General features: G+C 33.3%; 1 protein-coding gene across 1 annotated transcript in view; it reads right to left on the minus strand.

Moving 5' to 3' along the window:
- The window catches only part of LOC128992132 (uncharacterized), an 84990-nt gene that overhangs the window by 1295 nt on the left and 65836 nt on the right, over positions 1-17859 (minus strand). The window contains exons 3-7 of the mRNA XM_054415563.1: positions 5286-5343; positions 3795-4817; positions 2888-3015; positions 1676-1847; positions 433-492 (exon numbers count right to left, since the gene is read on the minus strand). Of these exons, the coding sequence (XP_054271538.1) occupies positions 433-492; positions 1676-1847; positions 2888-3015; positions 3795-4809 (1375 nt within the window). The 5' untranslated portion in view covers positions 4810-4817; positions 5286-5343. The remainder of the gene's footprint in view (positions 1-432; positions 493-1675; positions 1848-2887; positions 3016-3794; positions 4818-5285; positions 5344-17859) is intronic.

Here is a 17859-nt window from a genome sequence, read left to right on the forward strand (position 1 = left end):
CACAAAAATACACGATTACAAGAATTTCATAGATTTTTATTTAATCACAGGCAATATGGAATTTACATTAGCAAACGATGGTTTGTTTAAAAGGAAAGTGATATATAATGGCTAGTTGCAATGTTTAAACATATTTTTCAAACGTTGTCAATTTGTTGAAAAGTAGTCTTTCGTAAAATCAACTACTAATTATTTGGAGAAATAGCCTCTGGATCGTTATTAATCATTATTATAATCTAAGGCTTACCTTACGATCCAATTGATATCAATTGGATAGTAAGGTAAGCCTTAGATTATAATAATACTAATTATTGTCTTTACCTTCCTGATACAGAGGGGGTGACAGATAGGAGGGAATATGATAAGAAAGAAAAATTTTTTAAATTATCTCATTCAAACTACATTAATAAAATAACGTAGAGAACTACTTACCCATTATGAACATGACGATGGGTAAAGCGGTAAGGCAAACAAGAACAACTGTTACGACGACTGGAACATAAGAAACAATGTTAATTTACATGTTTGGAAATAACAATTACAACAATACAATATAACAATACATATGGTTGAATGCTACATCTTAGAAAGTAATGTTGTTGGATGAAGTGTACAGTATATTTGTAAGTAAGGAATGCATGCATCTCTATGTGACAAAAATCAAGATTGGTTTGCGAATTTCCCATAGGGGGGATTAGCTTTTAGCGTATACGTCTCATGGTAAGACCTAGACACGAGATTGATTTATTTTTCGTTTTGATATCCCCAGAGCCAAAACACCATCCGTTCAAATTCAGATATTAAACTCACATTCATAGATTAACTGCTTATTAAATTACGTCCAAAATGTTCATTATATTGAATTTTAATTAATACTTTTCTAACAAACTAACTAGCCAGTTTGACGACGCTTATACAACTAACTAAATTCCTGATGTTTGGAAACAAAGAACTAAGATATTCTGCCCTTAGATCGTCAGCTTTGTTTTCACTGGTGATCTTAATACAAAACATTTCAAACGAATCAGGGTTCTTGAAATAATAAATAATACGTTCTTGGAACCAGGGCAACTGTAACTAGTAACGTGGGTAGAGCTTTCCTCAATTTAAACTTTTTCATTGTTGTAACTCAGGAGTACTTCATAATTAGATGGATCCTGTTTATATTTACGCTATTCGATACTGATATATTTGAGTAAAACTTCAGTTAACAATACGAGGTAAAAACGTCGTATAACGCACGGTTATGTTTATGTATAAATGTGATACCAAGATTTGGATTAATACTTTATAAACTTGTAGAAACATGGTCATGGTTAGTGGCAAAAGTATTCTTAGCCACTTTATCATGCGTTTTGTATTGAGGTTTCGATTCGTAATAACAAAACTATTTGAATGAAAAATGTTCTAGTTATTCGACTAAAGAGGGGAAATACTAAAGTTTACTATAACCTATTCAATTTATTATTCATTGTTGCTTTAGGATTCCATTTTAAAACATGTTATCTACAAATTGAATATACATTTTCAGAGACAGCTATTAATGCTCTGTAAAATGGCTGTCCATTTGTAAAAACCAATAAGTCCTACATAAAACTATAAAGGCCTTAATCAAACTTTTCTGTTAGATTGAACTAGACTACTCTATAGCATACATTACAATCAGTTCTCTAACCTGTGCGGTAGACTATGCCGAGGGCGCGGCAGACGAAGTCGCAGAGACCGGAAGACTCCATGTTGGCGTGGTTGAGCTGGTAGACGACAGACCCGTAGGCGCTCAGCCCCAGCCCTGTGTCAGCTGTTAGCTTGGTGTGTTCACAAAGGTGTTTGCGGTCATCAGCTGATACCTGTGGAACCACCGGCTGAACCATCATCCTCTCAGACCATTCTAACATCCATGCGCCGCTATGCTAACATGCCACTAGACTAGTTACAAGCGCCCTCGACAGTGATAGTAACATATGAGATGTTTAGCAACGCACTCTTGGTAGCAGCGTCTTAAAGCTTTAGTAAGAAGTGATCTTGAAAACTAGAGCCCTTGAAAACTTTAGTTGCAAGCCCCCTCAATAGCAAGGCTTAAGGCTTCCCTCAATAGTGGAATTAAGGTAACAATCACCCTTTATAGCATGAGCGTCTAAGTACAACTTTAATAAGAAACAATCTTCGATGCATTTGTAATGATTTAGTAAAGTTTTAGTTTTAAGCCCCCTCTGTGGTTATAGGCTCTTGGAGGAACAATGACATCCTTAACAACTAGAGTCTTTTAATGGGAAATTCTTTTATAAACATCATTGATAGGAAGACACTTTAAAATTACATTTAGTAATAAGCACCATTGACCCTTTCAATAAACATTTTTAACAAATGCTATTAAAAGGAAGACCGTCTTATTATGTTAAAACCGTCATTGACAGAAAGGCCCTCCTTACAGATATTTAGTAACAAACACTATTGATAAAATGAAGTCAACATATTTAGTAACAAGTGGCATTGATAAGAACACTCTCTTTATATGTTCATATTAACAGAAAGTATTGATAGGGGTACACTCTTAATAGATAATTAGTAACAAGTGACATTGGTATAAATATAGGCCTACTCTCAATAGATATTTAGTAACCAGCAACATTTATAGGAAACCCCTATTAATGGAAAAATTAATAACAAACAATGGTAGAAAGACCAAATTAATAACAACTTTTTACAAGCGACACTGTTAGGAAGACCTCCTAATAGATGCTGAGCAACAAGTGGCATTAATAGGAAGGCCCTGATAGTTTTTTATATTTTTTTTTTATTCAATGTCCATAAATGTGTCCCAAGGCTGTATGCTATCTATAACCATGTCACAATGCAGAGCCAGATGTCTAGATGTCTAGGTGCTCACCTGGGACACGCTGCTGCTCGCTCGGCGAGATCCCCCGGCGTCCGTGGAGTTGAGAGCCCCCTGGGCACCTCTGGCAGCCATGCGGTACGGGGAGGGACTTCTGTTGGAACCTGCCGCTCTGGATGTGCCTAAAACCATCATCTATGACTACATAGAGCGGTGGAAGAGGAGATTGCTGGATATAACGTTATGAGAAACGATTACCCTATCTTACTCAATAACACTTTTTTGTCAATTTGTGTGTGTCGATGTCATTTAGTATTTTTTACTTTTGTTGTGAGGTAAAAGCCAAATGTTTTTGACGGTAGCCTATATTTAATTATTCATTGTTATGTTTTGTCGAGTCTCTTCATTATTAAGTCAGTTACTGAATTTTGATTAAATCATAGATTCGTAAACAAGTCTAAACTACCATTAGTACATTAGTAAAGGTACCTACGAAACTCATTTTCTTCCTTGGTAGTAATATAAAGGTAGTAATCAATCTTAATCGGATGTACCCTGTAAACACTTTTGAAACTCTTAAACTTTAGATTTTTTATGATTGCTAATTTCAAACCTATAATGGGTACAGAAAACACAAATCAAAACTATGCGATGTATCGTACATTAGTTAGCAAATTTCGGAGTCACATTGCATCATAAACCCCTTTTGTTTTAACAACCAGTAAGTGGTTATCACATCTATACACACAATTATCTATTGTTATGTGCAAGTAGGGAATGGACGCATTAATCTGTTTAGGCAAAGCAATCTAATCAGCAATATCGTTAGTTTTAAGCCAGGGATTTACTGGAGTTTCGTAATAGCACCAAAATGGAATTGAGCATACCAGCAAATAGTTTAAACTTCAATAGGGATTTATTCTATACTATGTTAGATAAGAGAATTTTTCTGTAACCATACCTGGAGCATTCATGTCAATACTGCCTCTGGGACTTCTGGTGGAGTCGAAGAGACCGCCTCCTGTTGATGACAGGCTTCCTCTTGGACTTCTGCCTAAGGACAGACCGTCCTGGAGAGGAAGGCTATTCCTAGGGCTTCGGTTGAAGGACGCCTCCGAGGCTATGCTGCCTCTCGGACTCCTCGAAACTCCCAGGTCGGGACCGATGCTCCCTCTTGGGCTACGACAGGCGAGGTCCCCAACTATACTTCCCCTGGGACTCCTAGAGGTGTTGGGTTCCGGAACCAAACTACCTCTAGGACTCCTCGTAGGGTCAGGTACCAAACTGTTCCTCTGCGACCTACTAGGACTCACATCCGGCACTAGACTATTCCTCGCACTCCTCGAGTACGCACTGTCTGGAACCAAATTGTTTCTGGAGTTTCTACCGTACTCTTCCGGCACCATACTGTTTCGCGCACTCCGGCTGAACTGTTCCACATCGGGCAGCAAACTCCCTCGCGGGCTTCTGCTGTAATCGGGGACCAAACTGTTTCTAGGACTCCGCCCCGTGTCCGGAACTAAGCTGTTTCTGGGTGAGCGGTTAAAGTTGTCGACCGCAAGGTTGTTTCTGCTGCGGTTGAACTGGCCGGACTCTGGCACGAGACTGTTGCGACTTCTGCTGTTTCCCTCGGGCACTAGACTCGACCTCGGGCTACGGTTGTAGTTGTCCGGCATCAGGTTGGCATCGTTGAGGTTGTCGTCACTGTCGTGGCCGTAGTCGCTGGTGTCTTCCTCGGCAGCGGTCACCGTGACTCCCCTGACCCCTGCCACCGCTAGCTCTTCGGAGGGGGTGACGCTGGCAATGCTGGCTCGTCGTGCCCGCGGCGCCGCCTCCAGGCTGGGCGCAGACCCTGTGGGAGTGGTCGCCCCCACGGCCACGCTGGGCCTCCTCAGCGTCTGACTCCTGTGGGGTGACGACGCCGCACTCCGCGACGCCCGGCGACGCCGCGACGACGCTGACCGGTGGATCATCATCTTATAGGCTGAAAACGGAATTGAGGATGTAAAATTAAAGTTAAGTTGAAGATTTATCAAAACAGTATGATAGCAAATATTATATTGAAACAATAATTGGTTCATATCTTATGAACCACTAAAATTTACTTCCTGAAGACACAATAATGTACATGGGAAAAAATCACTTAATGATAAACAATAGGACTAATAACTATGTCGTTCTGGGATTTTGTAAGTAGTAGGTTCTACATTCCAAAAGTGTATATATTCCCTGAAGACAAAACACTTAAGTGCCTATCTGACAAAAATATAAAAGTGTCTATGCAAGACAGAGATTTCAATATGAAATGGACGAAACGTTAGGTCTGAACGTTTTGGCTTTAAATCCCAGTTCTATGTTCCTGCCTTCAACTAATGTATACATGACTAAAAGTTCCTCAAACTGTTTCATTGGCGGTTTTATGTTTAAAATATGAATTACATAATCATATTACCTTTTTATTACCATTTCCTTCAACACTTGAACCGTTTGCGACGACATAGAGGCCTCATCTGTAAACAATATAATATTTTATTACAGCTTGTGTATTAAAATTCAATTGTTATATAAGTGAGATGTTTGTAACAATATAGCAAAGCTGCAATCCGTTCTCAAGCAAGTTCTCAACAATAATGGCTGAATCATTACTCTCAAGTCTATTGTGAATAAATCTGCTTGAAACCCAACGAGCTTACTGAGGTTCAGGTATTAAACCTAAATAGACTGAATTGTTGCTTGTTACTCGAAGATGTGTTTTAACTGATTTAATAAAATATGGGTATTATGGGCATTTGGGATAGTACTTAAGATTGTTAAGCTTAATACCATTGCTAGACCAAAATAAATAAGTCCAAACAAATATTTCATCTAAACGAGAATGCTAACGTCTAATGTTATGAAAGAAATGTCAGAAACACTTTTTTTTTAAGTTTCGATGTTTTATTATACGCTCCAAGTTCAAAAAGATCGAATATAAAGTAACTGAAGTATCACGTTTTTTTTCAACGAGGTAGAATAAATCTAGTATAAATGATATTTAGACTATTTTCAGTATTTTAGCTTTTTGAAATTCGTGTCGTTTGATAGGAAACTGTAAATACTAATAGTGTTCTTAATGTTCTCGTAAAATAAGCCATTTTTATTAAAAATGTAATAGCCACCAATTTGAAATTTTGAATTTGTCCGAGTTAATTATTTTCTATCATGAGCCTCTTCTACGGGACATCCTTTATGTATTAGAAAAGAACCTTTGTTTCATGTACTGGCTGTATTAAAGACCGTTACATAAATATTATGGTTGATTTTATTAAGCGTAACTATCAGTTAAAGATGAGTTTCATAATATTTAGGAGAAATGGTTGTTTGCAACGCATTGGCGGAGCTAAAGTCAGGTTTTTAGTCTCTAGGGGGAAATAGAACCAGTCAAGTGAAAAACATCAGCAGTTCATAGTGTATTTACCGCTTGAAAACAGGCCACATAGTAACCGTTAGTTGTTTGCTCACTTACAACATACAAAATATTGGTCAGTTATATTAGGTTAGAAATATACGAACATTTCCGTTTCGTGAAGCTGTTTGCGTTTTTTACTGCATCTCATTTTCCTTAGGTTAAACCTATTTGCTTAATATCGAAATTATATTTTATTTTACTAACACAAACTACTGGAATATTTAGATGTATTTTGAAGTTGTAAGTGAGGTAAGACGTTGATAAAATTAAAGGTCTTAAGCTTATTAAAGGTATTTAATTAATAGTAAGCTGCAAAATAGTATATGTTATTAGATATTTTCAATCTCCGTTTACTTATTATACATAATTAATTTTTTTCTTGTAAATAAGTTACTGAAGGAGGTATTTATCAGATCGATAACTTTTGTTTAAACTGTAAGACTTTATAAAAGCTACTAAGCTACACTTTTTAGAAAACCCTTGTGATACTAAAATAGGCTTTGCAGTTTTTTGAATTACGAATCTTAAGTTTTTATACGTACCATACAAACATAATACTTAATTTTCATATTTTTAATATTCAGCACATAATTTTAACTGCACAGGTAAAAAATCTATTTTTCTCTTTTAACAACCAAAAGAAGAAGAGGAAATTCCATCACAGGAAATTTAGCTCTACTTTACGCTTCCGTTTAAATATTTTGCCAAATCATTACTAATCTATGCCCCATCACTCAAAGAGAACCTCATATCTTATCTTCAACATCACAAAATATATATTACTGTCACAATGGATCTGAATAGACTAATATATTTATTGACTAGGGTGACATATGGTAACTATCATTGTAACTATAACAAAGCTTTTGTTGCCACATAATGGTAAGGGGCTAATTAGTGATAGAGACATCGTTAGAGCAACGTAAACAAGGTCAGCCAAGCCCCTACTTTATACATTCTCATATAACCCCCCCCCCCCCCCCCCAGTTGAAATGTTATTTTATTTTATCATTTGTTTCGTATTTTTCTTTATAATACTAATTTATATGAATAAGACGACGCCTTTAAATCACTATCATAAACCATGTATTGAAAAATATTTAAGATAAATTGCATTTAAATTTTAAAATGTGATTCAGATATTATATATTATAATATTTTACTTGTTTGGTAAAATATTGAACGGATACAACATTTATAAGTTTTTCATAATTCAATTTCTTCAATATTTTTTTTTATTTTTCTCACTATTTTAATTCTTGGTATAATTTGTTTGGTAAAACTTTATAGAATGTTTGTATGTAATGCATATTTATGAGTTAAGTATTATGATAATCGCTTAACATAATTTTTTTTAATAATAAGAGTGGTATTTATATTGATCTTTATCAATGTAAATATTAAAAATGTATCGAACATTTCGAGTAATTAAATTATATTATATTTACTATCCGTATTGTTCCAAGGACAGTTTAGTTCTTAGTTTTGTTTAAAAATAATTTTATACATCTAGCTTTCACTTGAATATTGCCAAACAAATTTAAAAATTATATGTTTATATTTTTTATAAGTTTTAAATTAATTATAGTACGCGAATTTTCTTTAAAAATAGAGCTTGTATGCGTCAAGTAGTTATTTGAATGACGTACTGTGCGTTTTCAAATTTTAAGAATATAAGTTGCTTGTGACCAACAATGTAGTAAATATCTTTGGATTTTGTAAGTGATAAAGGAAATTATGTGAAATTATATAAATTGGAGATTTGAACTTTATTTCATCAATATTTCAAAACCCATATTAAAAATCAAAAACCACCGATGGATATTTGTCTACTATATGTAATAGAATGTTAGTTCTTTATGTGCTTGTATTCTTTCTTTAATAATCTTATCTATAACCTTATATTTGGACTGGCATAATTTGAAACAGTTCTCTTTGAACAATAACAAGGCAATTGCTACAAGTACAACGGATTGGCAAATTGCCAACTAAAAAACCGACGCCTCATAAACTTTATGTGTCTCGGCTTGAACACAAGTATATGTTTGTTTTTGCTTATGTGTACCTCAGAATATTGGCGCTGAGTCCGAATTCCATTTAAAATATCAATCGATGAATGACATAAACCTACATAAGATTCAAAGGCTAGTTTTGTTTATGAGGCACCCATGCTTTATAAAAGCAGGTAAAACATTAATGGGTTCACACATGGACATAACCTATAAGTTTAAAAAAGTCGTTTTAGGTTGAAAGCATGTTAATTATAGATGTCTTTGAAACTATAATAACTTCATAACATAATAACTTCAATTAAATACATCTTAATATTTATGTAGGGTAGCTTTTACTCAAACTGTCTCTAAAATGTGATTATAAAATATTTCTTAAATTTATCAGCTACAAGTAGATTGTAAGTCATTTTCTTTTAACTAGGAGAAAGTTGTAAACAAAGTTTTCCCACACTATTCTACATACCACTTATTTTAATAAATTAAATAAGACAAATTTAAATTCAAATTATAACCATATAACGGTGCGATACGCCAGGTGTAGGTTAAGCTAGAAGGATGCTGCCTTAAACATCAACAAAGGAAATTTAATCCCATTCAGGGACTCGGAGCTCATGAACTCCAGGCTTCAAGATTAACGTGACCTCACGTAGAGGAGTTAAACAGGCTTATTGAACAACAAGTTTTATATTATTTAGTTTTAGAATTTTGTAAAAAAATTAATATTTGAGTTTAGTATGCACACAATCCTGTAAAAATATTTGTTACAAGTACTGTACTTAGTTTTAATACGATAATTGAAAGAAAATCCACTTTGACTTATTGATGATACATAACTAAATGAGGATAAGCAAATTTGGTGAGTTAAAGATGATATTTTTAAAGTTTTATTGGTTGGATTGTAATAGTGTTTATGTTTTATTGGATATAAAATAGACAAGCTGCATTAAAGCATAAGGTGCTTATTACTTCCCAAAATAAATATGTTTCTCCTTTTCACCCAACTAATACTGAAGACTAAAGTTAACAAAATGACTTTTAACAACATATTATACATTTAACTACAATTTTTACACTTGATGTTCCCTTGATTTAAATTTCTTTAATCATTATTTATTTTTTTAAAATTTAAAAAAATTTTAAGCATGAAACAAAAGCAATCAGATTTTTAATATTTTTAAAGATTTCTCCCTGATGATGTCATTCCCTAACTAAACATCATATCTCGTCTACTGTTACATTATGGACCAAGTTTGATACATAAAGGAATCTCACTAATAGCAGAATGTCATAAGGCGGGTATTGGTCTACTGCAAAATTGCCTTTTCTCTCTTACGAAGAAATAACGTTAAAGAAGTTATTATCTTTTCGTCTCTAAGAGTCGCTTTTCCTTTGTGCTAGAAACTAAAGCAAGTCCCTTTATTTTATTTTATTACTGAAACACTAGCTTAAGCCTTAAGCCACTTTTTATTTAGTTTCATGCTATGAGATAAGTGTTTTTCTAATGTTATAACTCACAAAGGAAACTTAAAATCTAATATTTTTTCGGAAAACAATCCTGAAACTTGTTTAAATATTCATTTTGAAGAATGTATTTAAGATTCCGCGGGATTCTTTAAATGAATATATTTCAAGTTTACGCCATTTGCTTGGACTGTTACAATGATTTGTTTTAAATTTTCTTTATAGATAAATTCTCATAAAAGTGTTTAGAAAAGTGTTGAGTATATGTTTTTTATTCAAGAAGGTTGTATGTGATAAGTTATTAGATTAATTTATGGCCTTACTCCGTAATCATCTGACGCTTTGATCAATATAAGAAAACCATGTGTCCTGATGACAGGTGTCAGTGAAGCATAAATCTAGAAAATAAGAATCGAACAGTTTAATTGAAGGTCACTTCCATCATTGCAAACCCAGATTCAGATCTTCCAACCCTAAGTGGTGTTAGTAAGTTTGGAAACATGCAGAATGGCGAATCCATCAAATAACGTCACTATATTACAATGATTTTAAAATCGATTGTTTAAAATCCCAGACTCACAAGTTAAATCATCATTGTTGTTGGTTGAGCGTTTAACCACTTAACTACTCAGCTACTTAAACCTATACTAATCAAATCATCAGCCAACGTAAAACATAAATTTTAACGAATGAATAATCATCAAGACTTATTTTCACTGAAAATCAATATTATATTATCATCAATTTTTTGGCCTGCTTCATAAAGCTAAAATATAAACTTAGAGCCTAGAGGAGTTTTTCCATCACGCTTAGTTGAACTGTTTCACGTAATTTAGAGTACCAATCACGGTATGTTTTTGGTACTTTTTTGTCTGAAAATGGGATTGGATTCCTAATCTCGAAATGTCATAGAAACATCATTTTTACTAATCGTGAAGGAGGAAAACGATAATCTCATCACTTATTTCTCACTATCAACCCAATGAACCTAAACCTTGATGACAAAAGTTGATTTACCAAATAGCAGCTTGAAACAATAACGCGTACTAATTTCATAAACATGCAAAATAAGATTTGGCAATTGTGTAGAGTTTGCACTAGAATTGGAAGCAGTTAGCAATAACATTAGCATTTGTTTACCATAAACCCAAGCTTTAAAGACAAGTCCTCGACAAATAGGAAATGAGAAACTTTTATATTCGTACGTTATGTCTCATTATTAAACAATAGCTTTTTCTTAATGCTATTTAATATTTCCAGATTTGGTTCGTAGGCCTACTAACAAATGTAATGCCTATTTGATCTATTACAATACAAGTGTTATGATTTAGCTCAATTGACTATAACAATAGAAGTGGACAGTGAAGTTATACACCTGGAATTCAAAATACCTTGACTTGTGTCAATTTTTTTTTTTCTGGAACAACGAAATTAAGGTTTTATACATACAATTTCTTATGGAAAACTTATATAGAGCAGGTTAGTGGCAAATATAATTGTTCAATCTTGCCAATGTTTTATACATTAAATTATAGCTTTGCATAGTAATTCTTGAATAACTTCGTAAATACTACGTTATGTTTAATTTTTTTCATTAAAACGGTAAATATAATTAAAGGGTAGTTAAGATTATAAACACTACCTATAAATTAAAGATTATAAATATTTGAAAGAAGCATTAATGGAATCACTATTAATGTTCCTTTCAACTATATGGTCATTCTTTGACAGAGGTTTGTAAAAATGTTATTTGGCCAAGCTAGTTAGGACTTATCCTACGTTTGTATAATTTTTTTTAGAATATATTATAAAATACATTGCAAAGATAGAAATTAATTTCAGTTTTCCGGTTCTAGTGTATATAATTCTATTAGACCCTACATGTAACCGTTTTGTTTAGGTTACCGCTTTTCAACGTATAATTATCTATTTATATTTTCCTCTGGAGTGAAAACTCCAAAAGAAAGTACTACAAACCTAACATTATGATTCTGTAACACCACAGCTTTTGTAATTATTAATTTTACGATTTTCCTGACAAATTGCCGATGTATCTACTAGGGTCCCTTATTTAGGTCTAGGTCTGTGCTAAGTTGACTGAATAAATTAATAGAAAACAAAGTAAAAAAAAGAGGAGCTAAAGTTGGAGAAAGCAATTTAGAGTTCAATATAAATCTGGACCAGGAATTATTGGAACAGTCTTGTATTGTGTTGCCAAACATTGTGGATACAAGAGGATGTTTCCTGGACAAAATATTACGTTTTACAGGATTTGAAAGGATAAAAAGTTTTCTTCCTCAACTTTTAAAATGAAAACTCGTTTAAACTACCTAGTTTTAAATAATAATTCTAAGCGTATTTACTTTGAAGCGCATAAATGTCAAGATAATTACCATTGACTCATTGAAGGTAATCGTTTACAAATGGGTGTGTTCAATATATAACCATACCTGAAAGGAATGTTTGAAAACCATCTTCACCACTTTTTTTTTAAATAATATGTTCAAAAATGTGTTGATCGTATACGGTTTAAAAGAATTAATGATCCAAAAGTGTGACCTACAAATATATATCTTTTTAAATGTATTGACTAAATTAAAAGGGTAAATTAGCTTGTGATACAAAAATAAATAGATATAAAAATATTTTAAAGTTCAAGGGATAATCAACTAAATACTTCATTAATTTCACACCTTATATAAACATTTAGAGTAAACAAAACAAAATATTTGTATAAACCATTTATTACGGACGTCTTTTAGCAATGTTTCAACAGCAAACATGTTGGAATAATTAAAGTTCTTAACAAAAGTTGTATACACAATTTCAATACTATGTAGCGAAAAGGTTTGCAGACCTAGTTTTCTTGGAAAACAATGAATTTAATTGCTTTATACACTTGTACTGGGAAAACAAAAGCTAAAACCTACTTTGTAGGTATTATAAGTTATTCCGATTGTTTTAAAAATAGCGAAATTGAGTGCTAACACAGAACATCATAGGTTAAGGCTCATTGGAGCACTGTGTGATAAGTATTCATATTTAAAATATGAAAGAAGAAACAAGAACAGTCTTTACAAGAGGAAATTATTTAGAAAGCTTACCTTTCCTAAACTTTCAAGCCATTCTGTCCAAGCTCAGAGTTTTCAACTAATCTTAAGCTTCATTCCTGCGAGAGGTTTATGATACTAGTTAATAATAATGGATGGATTATATTGCATCGATTTAGTTTCATTTATAGTAGGCCTATATACATTTAGAGGTGGGAACGAGCTGGTGTAGTGGTTAGAGCGCGGGACTTCAGTCCCTGTGGTCCCGGGTTCAAATCTCGCCAAGTCACTAAAGGATTTAATCTAAGTGATAATGCCGCAACCCCTAGGTCTAGCCTGAAGTAATGTGAATTGCAATTCTGGGCTCGTGCCTAGCGTCCAAGGACAAATATATATATACGTTTTGAGTGGAAATTATTGCCACGACCCATAATTGATTTCTCTTTTATTTTGTTTACTGTTATTGTTTTTATACCTCAACTTTTGTATCATAATTATGAAAATGAGTATTTTTTAAATTGAAAACTCAAGGATACAACATGATATTAAGAAGCTCTCTCTTGGCTGTAATTTAATTCTACTACTACAGTCTCAAGATAATTATTGCATTTTGACAACTTCTACAAAGGTTTGTTCCAGGGATTTAGTTAGTTTGAATAAGAATTATTTTAGGTAAGAAATGTTTTAAGGTAGGAGAAATTTTAAAAAAAACGGCATTAACTCCTATACAATGAAATAAAAAGACTATGTTTAGAGTGCTATGTTTATTGTAAGTAAATGGCCAATATTTATACCATTTAAGTACCCTTTACAACATGATGTAACGAATCTGATTTATGAATTCATTTCCTTTTACCCTATCATCTTTTAACCAAGTAACAAATGTTGAATTGTATATACATGATATGTAATTGCCAGAGAAAGCTGGAAAGCCAAAATAAATGTACACGAAGTTGTACTAACTAATATCAGTTCTATGAATTCGGGTTTTTGGTCGAATAGATTTTCTGTCTTTTAGTTGAAGGACTACCGTTATTAAGAAAAGATATTTCATTTCCACTTAATATTAAGCCCTAGAATACTTACGTCTAATGAAAAGGTAGACATTTCATTCCTATTAAGCTGTTAAAAGTTATAAAACCGTAGTTGAATTTAGCCTCTAACAAAGTGTGTTAATAAATTAACGATTTCTGTCGAATAAGCAAACTTGTTACAGAAAAACTAACCTGAAAGGACGTAAGAACATCTCTAATAATACATTAACTATCAACGGAACATAACTAAAGGATCTAGTATAATTTCATACTGTAGCACAATCTGTGAGTACCTAAGCCAACTATGTCATTTTTAAATGCAAATGTATCTACATCTTGTCTAATTATATGTCTGCCATGTATGTAGGCTTGCTGTAAAAGTGCTGTAGATTTGCTCTGTCTGTGTGGTAGTGTCGCGTGTCTGTGAGGTCATCAGCTGTTGGATCGATGCTCTGTTCAGTCACCAACTCTCTGGTTTTGTTTCAATCTTAAAAATAGCTTCATGCATGAACTCTTTAGAAATATAACAGTTATCAGTGCTTTATGATGCAACCATTCACCTTGGGGTACTTAAGCATACGTCTCTTCAGTATGGACATTGAGTATTATATGGATCAGCTGTGGTCTCTTTTGTGTAAAAAACATATTTGAATAAGCCACTCGGATTGTTTGCTACAGTCTAAAATTAAAATTGTACAATAAGTTGTTCTTTCATCATCATTCTCCGTTGGAGACTTAATTAAGTTCGTTTTTAGTTCCAGAGCTGGCTTCAACTTGGGAATGGAATGTCTAGTTATATCCATTTATATTGTATATCCATAGTCAAAGGATTGATTGTTGTTTGTCTTGGAGCACAATTTAAGTATAAGAATTTATAATTTGTCAGCACAAATTGCAAGAACTGTTTATAGATTGTGTATATGATCTTCGTTTGAATTTTATTTATTTGATACATGTTTTTTCTGTAAGAGCAAGAGTATTATCAGGAGTTGTATAACCTTAAAGGTTATGATTTGATAGTTAATTAAGGCCATCTCTCTGCTGTGAGATGGATACCTTCATTCCCTGAAGCTCGACCCCCGCTGGGTTTTGTAACGATGTCGTTAAGCTATGTTTGATGAACGTCAGACTAAAGCGTCCTGAACTTCCATTTACAAGGTTATGAAACAGAATTATAATCAATAGTCTCAGTGAAGATATAACGTTTAATATTATTGAAAAAATGTGCGGGAATGTAGTTTTTCTTTTTTTAAGGAATCCCAATACTCGTGTACATGTAATGGTATTCACTAATTTGTAGTACTCTAAATTCACAGTCTTATTAAACATTTTGTATTTTTTTGGGCTTTAAATTTTTTTTTTTTGAAATTATTTATGTAAAAAGCATTGTGTGTACAAAAAAAAATCTGTTATCAATTTTAAGATGGGGACTCCAATGATTGCATGTGTGACACATGCATCGAAACTTGTGTATTTTATTGATTTGTTAGCAATTTACAGTCATTTACTACAACATTAAGGGCAGTTTTCGTGGTTGTGAACTATCTCCAAGTCCTGTACTAAATGCATGATTCAGTCCAGCACTATGAAAATGGCTTAACGGGTTTTTGCGAGCTGCTTTACTAGACTTCATAATGTGGTAAAACCTCATAATCCCTCGCTTGGGTTGGATTAGGGTTGGTTGCCAAGTAGGTTCCACTTATTGTTATAGAATCTAATCTATATTTTATCCAGGGATTTTAAAATTAAAAGATCTGCGCTTTTTAGGTTACCAACAGTGTAGGTTCGTTAGACATATTATCAGGATTGCTCTTGGGTGGTGTATACTGCAAGCTAAGTTAGTTGGAGTGTTTTAAAAATACATATGTTCCATCAGTTAGATGATTGGCAATCCGACGCTGTCACATACTTTTGGTGATTTAGGTTAACTCCAAAATACCTAGGGTTGCATTATTTAGGTAGTACAAACTACTAAATTGTCAACAGTTAGGTTAGGTTAGTCCTAAGCTACCTGGTATGCATTTTAATGCTATAAGCTTATGTTTTATGTTTTCTGTGGTTTTGTTTAGTAAGGTTCGGTGTTATCAAACTACCTGAGTAAATACTACGACTATCCACAGTACTATACTGATAATTACCAATTCGTAAATTACAAGGTAAAAATTCGGAATCTACTATAAACTGTAGGTCCCTTAGTAGTTGTCATTGGCTGTATGACTATTAATTAACAGCTGTGTCTAAGTAACATGTCGACCTTAGTCAGTTACAACACTACAAGATCGCGCCACTCATCATACACACATCTCCATTCATACTTGGCATTAAATACCTACCTTCGTATGGTCGTCATTTCAGTTAATTGTATTTAAATCTTGCATTATTAACGCTTCTGTATTTCTTCTCTCTAAGTTAGGTTTGGTTAGGTTGGTTACACAGCATATCACCTGCATTATTTGGGTAGGTAGAACCCAAGGTAATGTTTAGGTAGGATAGGTCGCCCCCGATCTACCTGAGTTGCATTTAACGGTTCGGTATTTATTTACTTTATGTTAGGTTCGGTTCGGTTAGGATGCTTACACAGCATATTATCTGCATTATTTGGGTAGGTAGAACCCAAGGTAACATTTAGGTAGGCTAAGTCGGTCCCGATCTACCTGAGTTGCATTTAACGGTTCGGTATTTATTTACTTTATGTTAGGTTCGGTTCGGTTAGGATGCTTACACAGCATATTATCTGCATTATTTGGGTAGGTGGAACCCAAGGTAATGTGTAGGTAGGCTAAGTCGGTCCCGATCTACCTGAGTTGCATTATTTAGTTGATAGAAACGCCGGGTTGGCGTGGATTGACATCTCAAAGCACTCTATTAGATAGACGCGCTGTCAGAATGCGGTAAACTCGGCAATCTACTGTAAATATTTATATTTGTGGGGGTTTCAGTCATTTTATTATTTCATAGCAGCGTTTTTACCATCTAAGAGTTTATATTTTTATCATCAGCTGGTTAAACATTTGTTTTTACCGGTTTCTGGCTATATTGTTTTGCCGGCCGTGGCAAAATATCTGCACTGCAATATATGATGATGCTTGATTTAATAGTTCAATAGAAATAAGAATGTTCATGATACAGGTAAAATATATTATTATTAATTACAGTCACTATAGTTGATGGAATTCAGTGCATTGTTGATCAACTATAGAGGAGTATATTTTCTTACGTAGTTTCGATGCAAAGCCTTCATCATTATTAGTAGATGAACTATATAATTTGTATTTGTTCACTCAAATATTTATTGTTTTCTTTAGAACTACGTATTCAATTTACTTGGCACAAATAGAATATTATAAATTTATAATCAAGTTATAAAGGTCATACAATTAGTACAATTATTAACTAACTGTGAGTAAAACATCATCATGGTCTCCATTACTAACACATATCTTGAAAATATCTAAATCACCATAACAATTTTTAGAGAATATTAAATAGTTCTCCACTAACTGGGTCCATGCATGAAATCCAATACATGTGGTTATCGGGAATCTAAAAATAATGTCTAAAAATGTTTTGATTAGTTTAAACCGTTAACCTAAAGCGATTCAAATGGTTGGGAGCTTAGTAAACATAGGTATTGATAATCTTAAAACGTTTCTACACTATTCATTTAAATAAAATGAACTATATTCTCAATCGCTGTTTTACTAGTTATAAACATTGGTTGGCATTTTTCAATCGTATTAATTGGACAACTTCAACAAAATACTGCTAAATGCCTTAATAATCTGCAGTTAACAGATTGGAGTGCAAAACTCAACGGTGTGTGTAATATAGTTAACAACCAATTAAACCAAGCAATGGAGCATTTTAATGGATTGGAACTCTGACACTGATCAGCTGTTTGAAAAATAAAACTGTGATAACCTTTTGAACCTATAAACATTATGAATACGTTTACACTATCATTAATTAGAGGAAACTTAATTGATGACTTATATTTACCATTCTAAATTTTCAAAACAGT

This window comes from Macrosteles quadrilineatus, unplaced genomic scaffold (assembly GCF_028750875.1).
Source record: "Macrosteles quadrilineatus isolate MER2022 unplaced genomic scaffold, UCM_ALF_1.0 Scaffold_4__1_contigs__length_99947679, whole genome shotgun sequence".
In the NCBI taxonomy this organism is placed as follows: Eukaryota; Metazoa; Arthropoda; class Insecta; order Hemiptera; family Cicadellidae; genus Macrosteles; species Macrosteles quadrilineatus.